The sequence below is a fragment of the Strongylocentrotus purpuratus genome, unplaced genomic scaffold (genome assembly GCF_000002235.5).
Source record: "Strongylocentrotus purpuratus isolate Spur 01 unplaced genomic scaffold, Spur_5.0 spur5_scaffold_12, whole genome shotgun sequence".
Taxonomy (NCBI): domain Eukaryota; kingdom Metazoa; phylum Echinodermata; class Echinoidea; order Camarodonta; family Strongylocentrotidae; genus Strongylocentrotus; species Strongylocentrotus purpuratus.
The window spans coordinates 12398970-12421834 of record NW_022145597.1 but is presented as its reverse complement, the minus strand read 5'-3'; the positions used below and the strand labels follow the sequence as shown (position 1 = coordinate 12421834).

General features: G+C 38.7%; 1 protein-coding gene across 1 annotated transcript in view; it reads left to right on the top strand.

Moving 5' to 3' along the window:
- The first annotated feature begins 6649 nt into the window (after window positions 1-6649).
- The window catches only part of LOC100888914, a 30185-nt gene continuing 13969 nt past the window's right edge, over window positions 6650-22865 (top strand). Inside the window, exons 1-12 of the mRNA XM_030981372.1 lie at window positions 6650-6733; window positions 8173-8344; window positions 9658-9725; window positions 11251-11285; window positions 12180-12240; window positions 15330-15393; window positions 16860-16940; window positions 17684-17793; window positions 18450-18487; window positions 19608-19690; window positions 20612-20747; window positions 22295-22503. Of these exons, the coding sequence (XP_030837232.1) occupies window positions 8192-8344; window positions 9658-9725; window positions 11251-11285; window positions 12180-12240; window positions 15330-15393; window positions 16860-16940; window positions 17684-17793; window positions 18450-18487; window positions 19608-19690; window positions 20612-20747; window positions 22295-22503 (1038 nt within the window). The 5' untranslated portion in view covers window positions 6650-6733; window positions 8173-8191. The remainder of the gene's footprint in view (window positions 6734-8172; window positions 8345-9657; window positions 9726-11250; window positions 11286-12179; window positions 12241-15329; window positions 15394-16859; window positions 16941-17683; window positions 17794-18449; window positions 18488-19607; window positions 19691-20611; window positions 20748-22294; window positions 22504-22865) is intronic.

The window sequence follows — 22865 nt, the reverse complement described above, 5'->3', positions numbered from 1 at the left end:
TTAGTCTCATTTCACTACGCCCCCTATCGTCAGAGTCAGCAGCCATACATGTTAGCCGTATGGACGTTTTTTTTTTTAATCGTTAAAAAATTATTTTTTGTTTAAACGAAAAGCACATCCACCCCGAAGTATGTTATCACTAGCTCTTTCATTGGAGCCCTCATGTCTCATTGACTTTTGAAAGTTCACCCACCGTAATTTTTCAAAATAGGTGGCAAGCTCGCCATTGCCTATAATACACATGTGAAACAAGTCGAACTTTGGACTCAGTCTGCCAAGTGATTGTAAGATTATAGGTCAAGCACACGAAGGATAAGAAGCATGAATTATCAATTATCACTTCTGCTATGTTCATTATGTCCATTTCATCCACCCCCCCCCCCCCCCACCGTAATTTTTCCATTTAGTAAAAGCAAACATTTTGCCGAGTTTAGCAAAAACATGAATATTCATGAACGGTCAGACAATACAGCCTTTTAGTACGTAAAGGCCCGGTCCCACGGCACTTACGGATGCAAAGAGGATGTAAAACGTAAACAAATCTTGCCATCCGTTGGAAAACGCTATGCATCCGTTGTGTACTCATTGCATACGTGTTTCATACGCTCTATCCATCGAGCATCCGTCCACTGTGAATTCATCCGCGCAAAAAGTTTTGAGCTGCACAAAACTTTTAGAACGGATGAACTTCCGCCGTGTACGATGTAAATCCGCGACAAATACGAGCAACAAACGTTCTATGTCCGTTATCATCCGTAAAACGTCCGTTGTATCCTCTCTGCATCCTCTGGGCATCCTCGCAACTCACATCCGCTGCAGCTAAAAACGGAAAGAGGGAGGAAAGATAAGGTACATGGAACGTCTTTACATCGTTAGTAGCACGGAAATAGAAAGGATGTAAGCGTATGCATCTCGTATATAAAGTATTCAAAGCTGTCATCCACTTCCATCCGCTTTCATCCTCTAGGCTTCCGATGAACATCCGTTTAACATCCCCGCTACATACTACCCACGTCCGTTATTTTCCGTTCTGTTTTCGCAAATTTTCGCAAATTTTGTCCATTTCTGGAGCGGATGAAAACGGATGGAGCCACCCCCGAAATTTCGCTCGTCCGCTTTGTCCTTTATGCATACGTTCTGTGTCCATCGGCCAGTGGGACCGGGCCATAACGTATAGTGAATGGGAATGGGCAAAGATCCGTCCAGGAGGTAGAGGTCAGTGTATTTTGTGCTGGCAATGTTCACGCGAGCGAAAATGAGACAATCGGAGCAATATGATTATTACGCCCTGGGCAATCACACCCCCCCCCCCCCCGGGCTATTACAAGTGGGACAATTACCCCCGAACAATTACCTCCGAAAATTATCCTCGAGGAGGGGGGGGGGGGACGGGCGTGATTGTCCAAGAGGAAAATGTTCACCGGAGGTGGATAACTGTCCTCGGGGGTAATTGCCCACGGGGGCTAATTGTCCTAGGGGGTAATTTTCTCGGGGGTAATTGTGCTTGGGGGGTAATTGCGCTGGTATTTGGCTGGGCCGGGTTTATTGCCCATAGTACGGTTATTTATTGTCCTAACCTAAAAGGGCTATACCGTGTAGGCCTATCGCTCCTGTACTTTGTTAATTATCTGGCTCGCCAGATAATTCCTCTTAAATTTTAATTCACATGGTGGCACTAATATATTGGGCTTCCGTAGTTGTGCTTGCCGCACCCCTACTCTGTTGATTCCGTTCTAACATTAGAAGAAAACTGAGTGAAATTGCAGTAATGATGATTTGACATGTTCCATGAGGAGTCAAATCATGTTTTATATTATTGGTTCAACAAATTGTAATATTTTAAATTTCAGATAATAAAATACATAAGGAATAGAGAGTGTGTGACGCTATCGGTTAACTCATTTGTAAACCGCCCATCTTCCTGGTGCGTAGCCAGGGGGTGGCGGGGGCGGTCGCTGCCCCCCCCCCCCAAAAAAAAAAAGAGAGAGAGAGAGAGAGAGAGAGAGAGAGACAAGAGCAAAAAGTAAGAGGACGTAGGGAGAAAAAGGAGCAGACAAAGAAACATGACAAAGACTGTGTTAAAAAGATTATAAAAGAACAACATTATGCATCATATATTATCCTTTATTTAAAAATATAATCGTGAAATGAACTTTGAATTATATAGCCCAGATCAGTGGCGGATCCAGGGGGGTGGGGGGGGGGGGGGGGGGGGCGGGGGGCCTGGCCTCCCCCCCCCCCCCCTGGACAAAAAAATCATGCAAAAACACGTGATTTTTACCTTTTTGGGGGGATGGGCTCTCCCCAAGGGGGGGGGGGGATGCAATTTTTAAATTTTCGAGGGCCAAAAAAATATTTAAAAATGTGCTCACTACCCCCACCCCCCCCCCCCCCCCCCCCCAACTGAGCGACATTTCGGCCGGCGCGATTTTCAAATTTTCGGGAGCAAAACAAAAAAAAGTTGGGCCCCCTTCCCTAAAAAATCCTGGATCCGCGCCTGGCCCAGATAACATATCATGCGTACCTATACACAAAAATATGACCATCGTGTCTTACGGATAAGTTCTGTTCGTCACAGAGGTCCAGCCGGATACTTTGAGCAGCTAGCTGAGGAGAGCTGGTGTAGCAATTGCTAGCCAGTATATGTACAGGCACGTAGCCAGAGTTTGATGTGTTTTTTTTTTTTTTTTGGGGGGGGGGGGGGCTCATACATGTAATCGATCGTGGGGAAAAAAGGGGTCTAAAAAAGTTCAACCGATCTCATACCAGAAATAAACAAGAAATAAGTCAAAAATAATGTAGCAAATAATGAATATGAATAATGAATAATGAACATATTTCCCGCAAGCAATATAAATTATGGAAATCTTTTGATGGAGTGCTGATTGTTTGGTGCCGAATTGGTTGATTTAAACGTCAACATATTCATCACATCAGGCGCGGATCCAGGGGGGCCGAGCGGGCCTTGCCCCCCTCCCCCCGCCAAAAAAAAAAAAAAAAAAAAGGAGAGAGAGAGAAGGAAAAGAAGGGAAAGGGAAAGAGGAGAGAAAGGGAAAAAAGAAGAGGAAGAAGAAAAAAAAAGAGGGAAGAAGGAGATCGGGGGGGGGAGGACTTGCATCCCTGGCTGTTGCCTCCCCCCCCCCCCCAATCAAAAAATAAAAAAGAAGGAAGGGAAAGAAAAAAGGAAAAGAGGAGATGAAGGGAAGGAAAAAAGAGGAAGAAGAAAAGAAAAGAAGGGGATATCAGTTGCAATTTTCCCGCCAACAAGTTGTGGATCGGGGGGGGGGGGAAGGGTCAAAAGGCCCTTGCTCACCCCCCCCCCCCCGGTCCCCGCTAAAAAAGAGAGAGAAGGAATGAAAGGGAAAAGAGGAGAGCTAAAAGGGAACAAAAAAGAGGAAGAAGAAAAGAAAAGGGAGAAAAGAAGGGGGAGATCAGTTGCGGTTAATCCCGCCAACAATGTGTGGAACGGGATGGGGGTCAAAATGACCCCAAGCAAACCTAAAAGAGAGAGAGAAGGAAGGGAAGGGAAAGGGTAAGAGGAGAGAAAGGGAAAGAAGAAAAAATGAGAATGAAGAAAGGTAAGGGATATCAGTTGCAATTTTCCCGCCAACAAGGTGTAGATCGAGGGGGGGGGGGGGCTTTTGGGAAATAAAATTCAAACGTGGTTTATTTCTAATTCCATAACGGTGGTTTACAAATAATGCTGAAATGACATAATTTTCCGAGATTTTTCCTCACTTTTAATAAGTAAATTATACTTTTTTATGCGTTTGTTGGAAAATGACCGTAATTCCTAAATTTACAGCCAGGCAAGAAAATGCTTCTTGAGATGCCTACATGTCAGGGCCCGCGGAACGGCGGGGATAGGGATCCTCGAGGCCCCCCCCCCCCCCCCACTTTTTTGAAAAATATATTAAAGAGAAATAGAAAGAAAGAGAGCAAGAAAGAAAAAATAGTTAACTGCCAGTGTCACATTATAAGGAGGTATGAAAATATGCTCATTTGACCATGATTAAATGCCTAAAACCCCGAGGGCTCTGCCCCTATTCCACCTAGGGCCTTAAGGCGGGCCCTTAGATGCTCATCTGACGGTAATTTCATGCCTAAACCCCCTGATTTCTGGGGGCTCTGCCCCCTGGACCCCACGCCAAATATTGTCCTGCCAGTGTCACAATTAGGTATCAAAATAATGCTAATCTGACCTTAAATTATTGCCTTAAACCCCTGAGCTTCCGGGGGCGGACAAGGTATCAACATATGTTCATCTGACCGCAGGCGCGTAGCCAGGGGGGGGGGGGTGAGGTGGTCCCCCGAAAAAGAGAGGAGTGAAAAGGAAGAGAACGTACATGTAGGAAGAAAAGGAAGTAGACAAAGAACATTTTTTAAATTCAGACAGAATTAATAGTCGAGAACGGTACAACGAATCATCTTCTTTCTCTAATAATTTAATAAAACGTCAAAGCTTCCGCGCTTCGCGCAGGAAGGTGGGGGTGGAACTTAATTCAGACAAGGATTGAGAGTCGAGAACGGTACAACGAATCGTCTTCTTTCTCTAATAATTTAACGAAACGTCGAAGCTTCCGCGCTTCGCGCGGGAGAGGAGGGAACTGAATTTAGACAAGGATTAAGAGTCGAGAACGGTCCAACGAATCGTCTTCTTTCTCTGATGATTTAATGAAACCTAAAAGCTTCCGCGCTTCGCGTGGGAGGGGAGGGGGAAAATAAATTCAGACGAGGATTATTTTGGAGAGCGGTACAACGAATCGTCTTCTTTCTCTAATAATTTAATGAAACGTCGAAGCTTCCGCGCTTCGCGCGGGAGGGGAGGGAACTGAATTTAGACAAGGATTAAGAGTCGAGAACGGTACAACGAATCGTCTTCTTTCTCTGATGATTTAATGAAACGTATAAGTTTCCGCGCTTCGCGCGGATGGGGGGAAACTAAATTCAAACGAGGATTATTTTCGAGAGTGGTACAACGAATCGTCTTCTTTCTCTAATGATTTAATGAAACGTAAAAGCTTCGCGCGGGAAGAGGGAACTGAATTTAGACGAGGATTAAAAGTCATAACGGTAATACGAATCGTCTTCATTCTTTAATGTTATAATAAAACGTAAAAGCTTCCGCGCTTCGCGCGGGAGGGGGAAAATAAATTCAGACGAGGATTATTTTCGTGAGCGGTACAACGAATCGTCTTCTTTCTCTAATAATTTAATGAAACGTCTAAGCTTCCGCGCTTCGCGTGGGAGGGGGGGAAACTGAAGTTAGACGAAGATTAAGAGTCGATAACGACACAACGAATCGTCTTCTTTCTCTGATGATTTAATGAAACCTAAAAGCTTCCGCGCTTCGCGTGGGAGGGGAGGGGGAAAATAAATTCAGACGAGGATTATTTTGGAGAGCGGTACAACGAATCGTCTTCTTTCTCTAATAATTTAATGAAACGTCGAAGCTTCCGCGCTTCGCGCGGGAGGGGAGGGAACTGAATTTAGACAAGGATTAAGAGTCGAGAACGGTACAACGAATCGTCTTCTTTCTCTGATGATTTAATGAAACGTATAAGTTTCCGCGCTTCGCGCGGATGGGGGGAAACTAAATTCAAACGAGGATTATTTTCGAGAGTGGTACAACGAATCGTCTTCTTTCTCTAATGATTTAATGAAACGTAAAAGCTTCGCGCGGGAAGAGGGAACTGAATTTAGACGAGGATTAAAAGTCATAACGGTAATACGAATCGTCTTCATTCTTTAATGTTATAATAAAACGTAAAAGCTTCCGCGCTTCGCGCGGGAGGGGGAAAATAAATTCAGACGAGGATTATTTTCGTGAGCGGTACAACGAATCGTCTTCTTTCTCTAATAATTTAATGAAACGTCTAAGCTTCCGCGCTTCGCGTGGGAGGGGGGGAAACTGAAGTTAGACGAAGATTAAGAGTCGATAACGACACAACGAATCGTCTTCTTTCTCTAATGATTTAATGAAACGTAAAAGCTTCCTCGCTTCGCGCGGGTGGGGGGGGGGAACATAATTCAGACGAGGATTATTTTTTGGAACGGTACAACGAATCGCCTTCTTTCCAGTTAATAATGTATTGAAATGTCAAAGTTTCTGCGCTTCTCGGAGGAGGAGGTGGAAAAACTCGCCCATCCCTGCACCCCCCCCCCTCCCCCATATCACTGCTGGTCACCATTACGTACCAATATTTGGCTCGCATAATGTCAAATTTGGGCCTCCCCCCCCCCCCCCCCCCCCCCCCCCCCCCCCCTAAGAAATCCGGGATCCGCGCCTGCATCACATGCATGATGCTCATTTATGAAGATATCCTTTAAAAAAACATTTTTAAAAAAACACAAAAAACAACACTTGTATCACTGGCGTGCTTATGGGGAGGGGGGGGGGGGCAGTTACCCCCCTATCCCACAAAAAAAATTAAACGAGGTTTATTTTTAATTCGATACCATTAATTTAAAAGCGATATTGCTCTATAGGAGTGATATCGAGCCTAAGAGCAATTTTATCCTATTTGGGATTAATTTTAGCAGTCCCTAGCACTCCAGAGCCGTTGTGAAAAGTATGACGTTATAAATTCAATGCGTACGTCTATCCTATGCAGGCTAAGCGCGTGCGTGCGTGAACGTACGTACGTGTTGACATTTCACTAAAGTCAAAATATTGTTTTGGAGGTCAATGCAAGAAAATTTCTGCTTTTTCACCCGTGTTTTCCATTTATCAGTAAGTCATATTTATTATATCCGTACAGAAATGTCATCATTTTATCAGCATCCAACTGTCATTACGTATTTAACTCCTAAAACCTTCAATAATTATAAAGAATGAACGTCTTTTCCCATACATTTTTGTTCTCATGCCCCATACGTTTAAAACCGTGTTGTTTAATTCGAAGAGTCTCTACTTCTACTCTAGTGACAGTCCGATGTCAAGTGTTATCAATATCATTGTTATGCCTTGTGTAGTAGTAGATCTGCTATCTATACTATTTTTCTAGATTCTATATCTACCCAGAAGTGTTTACTGAAAGGTTGTGTATCAGGATGGTTATTATTTAAAACAGTAATTTGAACTTGAAGAAGTTTACAATTACAAACATGACAAAGGCAAAGCGCACCTGGTATTCGGTCAGTCAGCCGTTTCAACAGCTGTAACAAAATAAAAAATATTTTATGAGCCATGAAACTTGCACAAATCAGGCAGCTGAGTAACTTATCCTAACTTTCAAAATTAAATCAGGTAATTAGGTACCCCGGAAAGATCTCCAACTTACCTCGAAATCAGTTAGTGTCGCACAAGTTTCTGCACTTCCTGTAACTCTGACGCCGACTTGCTCCTTCTTCTTTCAGGAATATTTTGCTTATCATCATTTTATATTTTAAGTGACTTTAAAATTCTGTTAGAGGACCAATTTTCTTCTCTTTTGATGGGTAGATTGCCAAATAAAGGAGGTAAGAATTCAAAATAGATCTATTTGCGATTTCCCCTTAACTTAAGTGACCGAATACCGGGCGCGCTAGCCTGCATGCAATATTTCATAAATCTTTCAATTATAATCTAGATCTATAAACGATTAGGTCTAAAGGCTTAGCAGCTAGCAGTAGGGCTGGGGTGCGTCTTTTTTAAACCTAACCTTGCCATCCTATCGTTGCATTTGATTGGCTCAATAGGAACCATACGTCATGTGCTAGTCATAAATATTCACGACACGCACGCACACAGAATCCGATGCAATAATTTATCAAATAATGATTTACTTAAATTGAATGACATTGCGAGAAAATCGGGTGGCTTACCGTAAACGAATGACTAGCCAGGTCATAAGTTGTCCAAAATCATTGTGGCATACTGGTTAAGTTCAGAAGTTGGTCGATTTAATTTTGATCTCCACCACACAGTACCAACGCAAATATTAATATATTCAAATATTAATATGCAGTGCAGGATGGCTAGGTTAGGTTTAACAATGTCGCAGCCGGGATGCTGGTCCGAGAATAAGGATCGTCCGCATAAACGACGATATCTTCATAAACGCGGACAAATCACCCGACTAAAAAGAGACACTGTGCTGCTGTTGGTTAATAATTGATAGACCTTGTGCTTGTGTGAGTGCTTCGAATCAAGACAAATGGAATCAAATGCTTAAACTGACTCCTTTTCAGGTCACGTTGTGTGCGATAGATGGATACATCGTCCGGAGGTGTAGGTGCCTCCGAACCTCGTCACCATGAGCCAGTTCCAGAACCGGACATGATGGATGTTGTCCTCTCTGCAGAAGGAGTACAGACAGAAGTAGAGTTGCCTGGATGCCACAACTGCACAGTCTTACAGAAGGTATGACCAAGCTTTGACATACCGTCGGTGGGGTGACAAAACCTCGTATCTCAAAAATCATGAATTTTCAGGAGAGCGAAAAAACATTTCATGTCTCAACAGATTTAGTGCTGTGACACCGTCCTTTGTGTGGAGTTTGTGAAAAAAACCGAGACAGGAGGCGTTCCATGGATTTATCAGGTGGTGTCGTAGGCCATTCGGTACACAATTATGCAAAAAAATCAAAATCTCAAAATCTCAAAAAATTGAGATTCGAGGTTTTGTCACCCCACCGACGATATTACATCAAAGGGGTATTTTATGAATAGTGATACTGTGAAAACCTGTGAGTAAGGACCGTTCAAGGGAGTCAATAAAAGCTGTCTTTATGAGCAGGTGGTCTATATGTACAGGTTCCTTTAATACAGGTTTTAATGGGAATCTCTGCTCAAGGGAGATTTGTGGTCTTTTAAAGCCCCACTGAACTACTTATAGCTACTTGCGCCCTCTATATAGCAAATAATGCCTAATGGGTGACCATTAGTCCCCCATGGTCCCCTTTTTCTTATGTTAATTAAGAGCTGATGTGTAGAGATAACCAACTGTCTAGTGACCTTGCAGGGTGGTCCAATCCCTCCTGTACACTAGTACGGATGGTCTTTAAGATAGGAGGTCATAACCATCATACATGTAAGTACAAGATCAACGACATCTCTACGCTGTCGCTCGACTTGTCCATTAAGTGTTTCACAAAACCGTCTTTGCCAAGTCCATGAAAAACTTTCCCGACAAGAGACTTGTCACGACTCCAAACCTGTCATAATCACATTTTGGTATTTATATAAAAGCATTATTCAAGCAAAAAAACTATTCTCATAAAGTTTTGATGCCTTAACAAGTAGTTGAGATAAATATTATTTGAACATACATCGTTCTATCATAAAAAAGTCGTCAAAGATGGAAAGTCTGTAATTACAGACCCATTAGAATAACGACAGTCTTCGCATGTCGGTAGGTATTTCTGTAGATATTTTTCCATTTTCAAGCACCTTGATACAAACCATATCACATTTATTATTTGATTTAATTTTTTTAAACTGTCATGAAATATCTTATTTTCATTATTTTCTTAACTGTAAATAAAACCAGGGTCTTTTCTGCAATTGGATATGAGTTATGGTATCCTCTTACTTGCAAATTCTGATTCGCCCGTTACCAAAGCAGCCTCTAGTTTCATCAATATTTATAAATTCTTAGATGTCTTTCGGTACAAAATAAGATAAATAAAAAGAGAGACAGGACTAAGACCTTACATTTTTTATTCATTTTTACAGGAGCTTGAAGACTGCAAAAGGGACAGAGCATTCTTTGTAGATATCAAGAGAAAGATGATATTGACAGAGTGAGTGTACATTTAGACTATAGAAATACATTTTTTTTTTTTTTTATTGTTGGGGGGTGTGTCACAAAGATCTATAGTTGAACTAATCTCTAAGTTGGACTTAAAAGATATTTTAAAAGGCATAAAAAATTTATTGTTGGGGGGTGTGTCACAAAGATCTATAGTTGAACTAATCTCTAAGTTGGACTTAAAAGATATTTTAAAAGGCATAAAAAATGTTGATTCAAATCATTCATATTTTTCTATTATCAAGGATGTTTCATGTTCTTGATGTAGAATTTATAAAAAGTCTAAAATACTTCAATTTTCACTGTTGAATGTGTTGTATTTTAAGGCTACAAATGGCTCTCCATAATATTTAAGTCCAACTTAGAGTTAAATTTGACTTGGGATCTTTGTGAAAGACCCCCTGTTGTTGTTGTTATTATAATTATTATTACAATTATTATTGTTGTTGTTGGTGGTGGTAGTAGTAGTTAGTATTCTTATTCTACTCTATGAAAAATAGGTCATTATAGTCATAAAGCATAGAATTGGGTCATAATTGAAATTCCTTTTTTTGGTTTGATTTGTTTTTCTGGGATGCGCTGTAGTGTTGCCACATTATCTCTGTAAGACCTGTTTATGTTTTAGTGATGTGTAATGTCTCCCACTATTATGATTTGGGAAGTGCGCAAGGGGTTTGAACGTGTAACAGCAGCAGGTTTACATTTTGATATTACATGTTTGTAAATTAAGAGATTGATTAAAATTCTTTACCTACCAACATTTTATTTGATTTATGAAATATCAGTCATAAAATGTCTTTGAAAATTCTCCAACATATGGCTAAGATTGCACCAGAGAGCATACAGTACATGAATTAGAACCCTACAGCTTTTAAAAGAGAGCAAGCCTTGGAACCTGGCCACAAGGGACTCTGTGCTCTGCTCGAATCAGGTCATACTCCTTCCAAGTTCCAATTTTACATGTCTGAAATTTTGTTTGTGGATCACCTTGAATTTTTCATACAGTCAAAGCTTTCTACAAAGGCCCCCCAAAGGATAGGAAAAATGGCTTCTGTAGACTTGTGGCCTATTTTTTTTTTACAGGTGTCACAGCACATCCAAGTACATACATCTTCCTAGAGGGAATCACTAAACGTGGCCACTGTAAACAGTTGGTCTTTATACTTTAATAGAGAGATGTCCATTATCATGTATTTTTTACTGTTCAGTTAAAGTACTATTTATGTACTGTATTAAAAGTAGGAACCTTTAAATGTGCACAATGTCTTGGTAAGCTTGGCAAGTGGTTCTGGCTCGGCAAGTATTAGGCCCGCAAAATAAATTGATGATCATATTTGACATAACACTGGATTCTTTGCTATTCGTGAAAGTTTATTGCCATGAAAGTGGCTGCTCATAAACAATTGCAAAAGTTTCTTGATTCAAAAGTTTCTTGTTGCAAAATTTCTGATTTTATAGTAATTGTCAGATGATAATTTTTGTTTTTCAATCTCTCTTCTTCTTTTTTTTCTTTACAGCACACTTATCCAGAAACACCAGAGCAAATGTCAAGATATCCTTTGAATAATATTTAAATAATTTGCTTAGATACCGGTATTTTTGAGAATAATGATAAAGTTGATCTTTCTCGTTCTGCAAATGGAGACTTTTTCTTATTGTTTTAAAGTAGACATTAAAAGAAAATCCCAAATATGGCCAATAATGTATCACTAGAAACCAGGAAGCTTACAGATCACAATCATATGTTTTGCGTATTGCATTGTACCCTTTCTAAGTGATATCTGCAAAAATCACTAGACATCAATTTTGAATCTGAAGAATAATTTAGAGATCATATTTCCTGTTTAAAGCTTAAAAAGTCAAGTTCAACTGCATAAAATGCTCTTGAATCAATGCCACAACATACATGTAAATAATAATAATAATAAAGGATAATAATGGGTTCTTGTATAGCGCTCATGTCAGTCAGATGTACCAATATTATAACGACTACTACTAATAATAATGATATCTGTTATTTGTATAAGACCTCATAGTTTCGAGAAAAATAGAATTACTGACTTGATATACTGAATTTAATAGCAATATTTTCTTTAAACTGAGAAGCACTCTACAAAAAACAGTTATTATTATTAGAAGTAGAAGTAATAGTGGTAGTAGTAGTAGTAGTAGTAGTAGTAGTAGTAGTAGTAGTAATATAAGTAGTAGCACCAGTAGTATCATTAAAAGTATGTTTATAATTATGAGTATGATGATAACAATAGTATGTATAGTAATACAAACATTTGATAATAATCATAATAATAATGGTTATTGTTATTACTTATTATTATTATTATTATTATTATTATTATTATTTCATTGTTGTTGTTGAAGAGAAGTTTTGTTAACAGGGCTACATGTACTGTGTATCTATCCTGTATCATTTTCTTTAACTCCACTGCACCATTCGAAGAGCAACAGAAGAGCATTCAAAATCTGACTGCGAGATTAGCTCAATCCAAGAGGTAACATACTTTTTTTCTTTGATTTGACTAAGATTAAGGCTTGTCACATATGACATAGATCACATTTCTTCTTTTTCTTCTTCTCTTTTTTCTTGATCTTTTTATACTTCTTCTTCTACTTCTTCTTCTTCTTTCTCTTCTTCTTCTTCTTCTTCTTCTTCTTCTTCTTCTTCTTCTTCCACTTCCACTTCTTCTTCTTCTTCTTCTTCTTCTTCTTCTTCTTCTTCTTCTTCTTCCACTTCTTCTTCTTCTTCTTCTTCTTCTTCTTCTTCTTCTTCTTCTTCCACTTCCACTTCTTCTTCTTCCACTTCTTCCACTTCTTCTTCTTCTTCTTCTTCTTCTTCTTCTTCTTCTTCTTCCACTTCCACTTCTTCTTCTTCCACTTCTTCCACTTCTTCTTCTTCTTCTTCTTCTTCTTCTTCTTCTTCTTCCACTTCCACTTCTTCTTCTTCCACTTCTTCCACTTCTTCTTCTTCTTCTTCTTCTTCTTCCACTTCCACTTCTTCTTCTTCCACTTCTTCCACTTCTTCTTCTTCTTCTTCTTCTTCTTCTTCTTCTTCTTCTTCTTCTTCTTCTTCTTCCACTTCCACTTCTTCTTCTTCCACTTCTTCCACTTCTTCTTCTTCTTCTTCTTCTTCTTCTTCTTCTTCTTCTTCTTCTTCTTCTTCCTCTTCTTCTTCTTCTCCTTCTTCGTCTTTTTCTTCTTCTTCTTCTTCGTCTTCTTCTTCTTCTCCTTCTCCTTCTCCTTCTCCTTCTTCTTCTTCTCGTTCTCCTTCTCCTTCTTCTTCTTCTCCTTCTCCTTCTCCTTCTCCTTCTTCTTCTTCTCCTTCTCCTTCTTCTTCTTCTTCTTCTTCCTTGTCTATGTTGTTGTTCTCCTCCTCCTCTTCCTCCTCAATCTAATGAAAACAATTCATGTACAGGCGGGTGTACCAAGGCTCCATGATTTACATTGCATTTTTACAATAAGGGGGTTTGCTTTGCATGTGCAGTGTCTGAGTTAGGCCCTGAATAAACATGAACATATTTACATCAAAAAGCATAACGTTTATACAGAACAGTTAAAAAATAATACTAAGAATTATTCCTTGCATTCTGGGGGCATGTATGCCTGTAAAAAAGGACGATTGGGTGAAATGCTCCCCAAGGGAAGTTTGAGGCTGTAATTTTACCATGTCATAATGTGAACAGTCTTTGGTTTGGCTTAAGGGCGGCCCGCAGTAATGTCCGTGCGCACCTTAGCTGCGCACTTATGTATTTTTCCATGCATAAGGCTTGCAGTTCCTGGTATCGTTCAAAGTAAATACATGATCAGCTGGCCCTGTGCACAAATACTACTGTGGAACGTCCTTATGTGGTATAATAATAATAATAATAGTGGCTACTTGTATAGCGCACAGGTCCACCTTTCGGTGCTCATGGCGCTTAAAAAAAAGGACATGTAACAGACATAAGAAAGGGAAAAAAAAATCGAAATTCTCCTAGACATGGTAAATTAAAATATTACAATATTTACAACGAAAGAAACAAATAAGTTTTCAGTTGTAATTTGAATGAGAAAAATTTGTCACTGGGAAGTTTATGTTTCTATGAAAACAAAAGGGGAAGTGGGTTGTATTACAGTAATTGATACTGAATGAACATGCAATACCGAGGTCCCTGGCTCAATTGCTGCAATCTAAATAAATATTTATTTATGATATTTCTCTTTGTTTGGAGCTTTATTGATAATTGTACTTGTATTGACTATCAGTTCAGAGCAACGAAAGAGGAAGTACATGTGGACTGTATTCTGCTGATAAGAATACCAATGACCAGGTCCCAGAATTGGGTGCTGATATGTACGTTTGAATGTACAGTACATATACCTGTAATTATTCATGCGAGCGGTTTAGTCCAAATCTTTACAGTAGTGACGATTTATAAAAAAGACCTGTTTACTAATGTCATGAATACTTCTTGAACTGAAGTTCCCTGTGACTGCTTGAAAGCTTGCCTAAGGCTCACCGGATATAGCAGCAGACAATGTATCCTAGGTGTGTTTGATTTTGTGCATGGCAGGTGAGTCAAGTTACTTCTTGAGCTTAGGTTTTTCTTGACAGCTTGAAAGCTTGCCTGAGGAGTGTCAGATATAGCTACAATCAATTTATGCAAAGTGCATTCAATTCATGCCTATGCCTTTGTGCACAGCAGGTGAATCAAGTACAGTGAAACCTGTATATAAAGACCACTAATGGGGACAAGAAATGGGGCCCTTATGACCTGGGACCCGTTTCACAAAGCCTTTTTTCAATGACGAATGACAAAAATCTGTGACAAATCTGTTGATACCCAATCAGAAGCAAGGATTTCAGTAGCTTATAACAAAAACTGTCAATTGTCACTGATGACAAGTTTTGTGAAACACCCCCCTGGTGGTCTTTATATAAAGGTCTCTTTGTTTAAATGGGAAACACTTTTCAGGAAGAAAAAAATGAGGTCTTTATAGACAGGTGGCCTTTCCGTACAGGAGGTCACTAAAGCAGGTTTGAGTGTAGTTAATAAACAGGTCTATTTGTCTCCGCCCACTAAAGGTGAATTAAGGTATGTAGGTCAAAGGTCACAGAGGTCAATTTATGAAATTGAAGGATTTTAGTCTTGCTATCGCAATATCTAAACATGGTGACATTATTACTATAGGAAGATGATCCAATTACATTTTGGGGCTAGAAGGTTAAAATCATAGTCGTTCGTTGAAATTTGATGATGGGCTTTTTCTTTTCATCGTCATATGTCTACAGCTTTACAAGCGTGCTTTCATGTACATGTACATGTAGGTCCCATCATATTCCTCTCAGTTAAATCAGTACTCTATATTGACCACTTATCTTTATGTTATTTATTATGTATTATTGATTGTTATTTTATCACACAAAAAACAACTTGTACTTTATTTTGAAATGTATACATGAGAAATATGAAAATAAATGGAATGAAATGTCAGGAATAATTCCATCCATTTCCCATAATAAATCTCGGGCGGAGGCGTATACATTTTTGTAGGAGACGCAGTCACATTTACCGGTATCTTGTTTTGTTTTTTATCCTGACAGGGATTGTAAAGTGTTGGAGGAGCAGCTCGCCACAACCTTGAAAGACATTATTCCATGGAAAAAGGTCAGTATTGCAGTTTGGTCAGAAGTTTCTAATTTGTGCGTGAATGGCTAGTCCATACCAAAATGTACTTTAATATCAGGGAGGTGTTTCACAAAGATCCTAAGTCGAACTTAACTCTAAGTTGGACTTAAAAAATATGGAGAGCCATTAGTAGCATTTTAGAAATATATATTTAAAAGCAAAAATTGAAGTATTTTAGATTTTTTAATAATTCCACATCAAGAACATGAAAACTCCTTGGTAATGGAAAATATGAATGATTTGAATCAACATTTTATGCCTTTTAAAATAATTTGTACAAAATATTTTTATAGATGTTAACTGCTTTCCATAATTGTTAAGTCCAACTTAGAGATAATTTCAACTTAGGATCTTTGTGAAACACCCCCCTGGTCATGGGTCATGGAAAGTCATGGAACATGCTAAAAATATTAATATTTCTGGAACAATTTGGGACACGATAGCTTGGATTTCTCCCAATATATGTACATTTTAACCCTTAATAAAAGGCCGGGTTATATTGGAGTTCGCTCGGCCGTCTTTGGGCAATGACATGCGCAAAAGGAAGGGAGAAGAAATAAAATACTGGTATACAGGCTTTGGAGGAGACCCCAAAACAGGAACCAGAGTAGATCATAGAATCATTTCATTAATCAATAATATATGACAATGGATATCATTATTTGAAATACACAAGAAATACATTAGATTTTGCTTCATTTCAGTACAGCTATAGATAAAGAACAATTTTTGCTCGATAAGTACGTCTTATGTAACTGCACAATTCCAATATAATATCTGTTGAATTAAATAGCCTTTATTACCATGATTACACCTTGTTTCATAAAATCAAGGATAATTGCGATCTGGTGCCTTGTTTGTTTCTCAAGCCATGCAGCCTTCCACGTCTTATGCGCATTGCTAAGACAATGCAAACAATGGGTATGCGCCAGTGCACGCAGGGTTAATTGGATACGGTATGAAGCAAAAATAGACTCATTTGACCTGGGGAGTGTTTCACAAAGACGAAGATCGACTTTAAGTTGGACTTAACTATGACCGGCCATTCATGCCACTGGTTGCTCTCACCATTGGTCTCTTAATTATGATCTTTAGATAATATTCTTTCCTTCAACAATAAATTGTCAAAAAAGCTCAATTCTGTAGATGTGTGACCATGATTTGTACGTCCCTTGAGAGACCATTGCCAGTAAATGGTGAGAGCAACTAGTGGCATGAACGGCCTGGCATAGTTAATCCAACTTAGAGTCAATCTTAGTCTTTGTGAAACACCCCCCTGGGCAGTCAATATAACATCGAAAAATGAATAGGAGTGAAATATGTGAATTACGCTCCTCTCAATCGATATCACGAGAAGAGCTTTGAACCAATCACAACTTTGTATCTGTAAGAGCTATCTAATAACGAAGAAAATGTCTAATTTGCTATCGTCACCTTTGTTACAGGATAAAGAACGATTCCTTCAGGAGTCTCAGGAGAGCAAGAAACAATTTGAGGTTCTTCACAATAAACTCAGCGCTCAAGAGGTAAGGAGAAAGAAATCAACTCTTTATATGCCACATAAATAATCTCTGAAATTAGCGGTAAAGCCTTACCCAACTATAGACCAAGTCCTGTTTGAAATGGGACCCGAACAACATGGTTCATTCACATTATTTTGGTGCTGAAATTGCAAGTAGAGGGTACCACGTACATAAGCCATTATTTTTGCACAGATCTTTATTTTTTGCGAATTTTATACGTGTTTTCACATTTTTACATGTTCGTGCACCCCAAACCAGGAATGGCACAGTCATCTGGATACTTCTTCACAATCCTTCAGATATTGTTTTATTTTTGCACATGTTTTTATTTGTTTGCGAATCTTAAATGCGCTTTCACTTTTGTACGTGTTCATGCAACCCAAACCATGAATGACTTAAAGCGTGAGATACACTAAATTTTCATTTTCTGGTTGACGCATAACCTTTCATGCAATTACATATGATGATGCAGTATTATCTTTGACTTCAGTGACATTGAAAACCGTTTTCTCCAGTCTCTTACGTATTGAAAGTAGCCTGTGTTAATTATTGTGGTAATTCTTATAAATGACAATGTCCTGTCATACGCAATTTTAAACAAAAAAAATGTACAGTCAAGCAATAAAGCGCAATGGCTCAGTGGTTGAGCAGGTCATGCTTTCTTAGCAGTCGGGTCAAAGAACAAACCAACCAACCAACATGTATCTTTGACTGTAACAAATTTGATTTCCATTTTCTCCTCCCAGTCTCTGATCCGACAGTACGAGAGTAAGCTCGAGGTGTGCGATGAAGAGAAAGCTACCTTAGAGTCGGACATCCTCATGCTGAAGTCTCAGACGGATGCCATGAAACAGAGGTGAGAATCCTGGGGACTACCCCAAGCTCCCCCTCCCTCCCCTCCCCCACCCCTTCACACCCCTCCCCCAAAACCTCCCATTGGTCATGTACCCCTTTAGAACCCGTCCATACCCCCAGGTTGGATGCTCATTGGCGGATGAAGGTCATTTTTTACAAAACCTTTAAGATGCATACCCGGTAGTAATGGGCGCTCATGGGAAATCTGACACCATTTGGGTGTTTACCAATAACATGTGTTTGCCAATCACCGAGATTGGCTTTGAGTTTCATGACAAACAAGCCTATTTTCCACTCATCCCTCTATTTGGTAAAGTCAACTCCTTTTTTATGTGTAGGTAAACGAATCACAGCTGTGCGCTACAAAACTTCTTCACATATTAACTTAGCTCTGTGTTATAAGGAAATGAAATGTAGGGCGTATTACGCATTACATCATTTAAACACAGTTTACTACTGCATTTCTCATGTGCTTTCTACTCTTTGAACTGAATATTAGCTTGTTGCTATTGTATTTTTTAATGTCAAGTGTGCTTTTTCCCCAAGGCTATTCACCAAGTATTCGGTTTTTAAAACATGCTTGTAATTAGTATGATATCATATTATTGAATAAAAATGAATTTTGATGATTTTCTCTTTTTTTTGTTTTTTGGTCAGCTCCAAGAAAGCATCCACCTCATTGGAAAAGGCAAAGGGTGAGTGTATGCCTTAAAAATGATTTTTTTTTTTTTTTTTTTTTTTTTTTTTTTTTTTTTTTTCTTTCTTTCTTTCTTTTTTCTTCCTGTTTTCCCTTTTTTTTCTTCTCTCTGCCACATGACCTGAGACTAAATGCGATCTTATTTTAGAATAATTGGCAATTGTAACGTTCATAATACCGGTAGTAATATTTAGTAAAAATCTGTGTTGTAGCCATTAAGCTGAGTTTTACAATGTTTTACAAATAAAAACACCCTGCAAATACATGCATGATATAAAGTAATAATCAAAAATAGTGAAGATGGTTCTCTAATATTCTATGCGAGCATGTACAGGTGCATCAACTACAGTAAAACCTGTATATAAAGACCGCTCAAGGAAAACATGAAATGTGGTCTTTATAGACAGGTGGTCTTTAATGTACTAGGTTCCTTTAGAACAGGTTTCAAAGAGAAACCATATTCAAGGGAAATCAAATATGTGGTCTTTCTATGCGGGTGGTCGCCAAAGCTTCTTTGACTGTAGTCTACTCAACAAGTTTCTCTTTGTAGAATTGATATCTGTAAACCTCTTATTTTGGGTGTAGTATTGCATCAAGGAAGCACTTACATGCAGAAAAAATAATCTTTTTTTTTTTAGCGATTGGTACACTTTAACCCACCTGTTCACCTATTCACTTACATTTAGTCTGGTTTAAACCGGTTTGCCCGTGAGGTAAGGGGTTCCATGTCACTATACTGCACGTGTGCTATACTGTATTCCAAATGTGAGCTTCAAAAAGTTTGAATATTACTTCTACAACTAGATATCATAGTTTAACTAATACTTTTAGTAAACAGTAAGACGGCTTGTTGAGCAGACTAGTTAATGTTTGCATACTTCCTTGTGTAGAAAAAGGCGCATGGAACCCAAGTTGAACTTGCGTTCATTACGCGCCATTTTACTTTATCCTACATTCACTTCATACTCGTTAATCATTAACTTATATGATGCCAGGTGAAAGTTTTTCTTGAGGTTTTTAGCTTCAGGTATACACATTATGATCACTAACCTCTAACCACTAACTTCTAACCTCTAACCTCTAACCTCTAGCCTCTAACCTCTTGCTTGTACTTACAGAGGATACCAGCAAGTTGAGAAAAGAGATGAGTCAAGTCCGGAAGTCCAAAGCCGCTGTGAACATGAAGTTTGAAAGAGCTAAGGTATGTTACTCCGATCAGTTGCAACCCTTCAAACAAAAATCAGAGAGGGACAAAGACAATATCTACATCAGCTCCTTCCAAATCACCCAAAACAGATTCGCTTCAAATCCATTTGATCCGCTGCTACGTGCCTGTGGAACAAACTCCCTGCATTCTGAGAAATTTTACTTCACTTGACTTTAAAAAAAAAAATCTAAAAATCCCATGTAGTTTTCATATAGATTAATGCCTTTCTGATTGTGTAAATTTTTCTATTCTATTGACCAGACAAAGATAAAAGAATTATGCATTCTCCTGAAGTGTCTTTATAAATCACCATCATTACCATCATTGTTATAATTTTTTGATATCATTTCATCTTTGTGATTCTATTGAACGTACAAAGATCGTCGTCGTCATCACTAGGGACTTTTAGATTTACACGACGAGAGCGTAGACTGCCGTGTGTGACATTGTGTTAAAGTCACATAGAAGTCAGCTCTCATGGGGAATTCGACACCGTTCGGATGTTTACCCAATAACAAGTGTTGTCAATCACCAGGGTTAGCCTTCAGTTTTATGACCATTAGACCTGTAATGCTTCGCTTTTCTCACACCCGAAGCTGTCCGAGCGATCAGGGGGTAATTCTAGACTGGCCAACGGGTTTGCTGTGTGCAGATTTGTACTTGGTATTTCCACAAAGTCTGGTGTCAGCGAATTATGGCCTTCTGCACATGAAAACTGCCGATCAAGTCCCCGTGCCCGGCAGTGCCTTAAAAGGACGTCACATTACCTTAAAAGGATGTCACACGTGGCGGTCTACGTTCTCGTCGTATAAATCTAAAAGTCCCTATCATCATCATCATCATCATCATCCTCATTACCATCCTCCTTGTTATCCTTATTTATTATCATTTTATCTTTGTGATTCTATTGACCAGACAAAGATGAAAGAACTGTGCAATCTCCTGACCCGTCACGGCGTCAGGGCCCCAAGGATGAAAGGATTCGGCTCATCCGACAAAGAGGCAGAAGAAGAAGAGGAGTACATGGAGGAGACGGATTCAAGCGACCAAGGTACCAGGGGGAAATATACACTGGGGCTTGTAGTGAATTAGCCCCCGAAATGCCCAAAAGAGCCCACAAAAAGAGCCAAAAAAAAATTGCATAGAGTTCAATACATAACAAATTAAAGAGTGTTATTTTCATGCAAGCAAGGTTGAAAGTAGCCCCGAAATTTTTTAAATATTTTTTTCCCTGCAAGGTTCAATCAAGATTCATTCTAGGCACTCATTTTGAGTAATATTCATGAAATATTAGATGGCCACAGGGGGGGGGGGTATCAGAAAAAATTGCCTTCAATAGAATCATAAATGTATTGCCCCAAGTCACAAACTAGGGCAATATGATTCTTCGATTAAGGCCAATATTTTCAATATTTCCCCAAAGCAGATTCAGCCAATATTACTATTCATATGTATATGTATATCGGGTACATCCCTACAAGTTTGTTTGCCTGTTGTCCAGGTCATTTATTATTTATTTCAACTAAGGAGAACAACTATGGCATACAGTGTTACAACACTTTTCCATTGGCATTTGTACAACTTGCTTACATACCCAGTTTGTATTACCGGTACTACAAGCATAGTAGAGATGTAAAAAAAGAAGGAGATGAAATTGTTGTTGTCGTCGGTTATGATTAAGTGGAAAATGTGAAGATATCGCGGAAGAAGCAATACGTTATGAAATATATTGAACGTTGTCTTCAAGAGTGGGCAAAATATGTGTATTTAATGGGGAAGTCCACCCTGATATTAAGTTGGTTTTAATAGAAGCAGAAAAAGGAGAGAAAAGGGTTAGTGAAAGTTTGAGCAAAAAATGATGGAAAATAGTGAAAACAAACTTATGAACTTTTAAAGGTGCAGTCAACCAAACAGAAATTGGCAACTCTGTGACGTATCTTATTATCATTGTTTTTATTATATGTATTATCATTATCATCACATAATTATTACTAGTAGTATTTTTACTTCTAGAAGTAATAGTAGTAGTAGTAGTAGTAGTAGTAGTAGTAGTAGTAGTAGTAGTAGTAGTAGTGGTAGTGGTAGTGGTAGTGGGGCAATTCCACGGTAACGGAAGGACACTCAGACAAGATTTTTGAACTTCAGGTTCATACTAAAAGAAATGTTTTATTAGTATGTATTAAACTATGGGGAACAAAATGTGTTTCAGTCAAGTGGAAAGCTTCATCAACTTCACAAAGTTTGGATAAACACTAATTAACTGGAAAAACCATGTCCATTTTTATGTCCTTCCGTTACCGAGATAATTAATATGCACATTCTTAAACTACTTAACTATAATGACAATTTTTTGGGGGAGAATTAAAGGCACTTATATAGGTATTATATCTGTACTGTTTCACATCTTATACTAATAAAACAGTTCTTTTAGTATGAACCTGAAGTTCAAAAATCTTGTCTGAGTGTCCTTCCGTTACCGTGGAATTGCCCAGTGGTAGAAGTAGTAGTAGTAGTAGTTGTAGTAGTAGTAGCAATTGTAATAGCATGTAGCAGATGATCTGTTGATGAAAAATCCTCTCCTTTTATTTCTCCTGTCAGATGAGGATGGAGGTGGCAGAGTTACCATGGTGACGAAGGAGAGGACCCCGAGAGATGCGGTCAAACCCGTTACCGTGCCAACGTATCGTCCTCATCAGTCTGGTGTCCAGTCTCAGCCTTCAAGTGCTCCTCCAAGTAGGAGACCTTTTCCTAAGATGGATTTCACCTCCGTGGCCTGTCTCTCACCTCTCCCACCCTCACCACCGAATGTAAGCTTATAATAATAAGGATAATATATAAGTTAAATAAGTAATATATGAATGATAATAATATTGAAATAATTGTATTAATGATAATAATAATAATGGTAATTTTAGTAATGATAGTTAAAAACAATAATGCTCAAAGTCATGCTAAAGTTATAATAATGATAATGATGATAATAATATTGATAATGATAATATTAATGATGTTAACGATAATAATCATAAAAGCAATGGTAGTAATAATAATAATAGTAGTTGTTGCGCTTGTACAATGTTTAATACTGTCTTTATATTAAAAAGTGCATTATATTGTGCACACAGTGTGTGCGGGCAATTATTGAATCCAATGACGGGGGTAATATAAT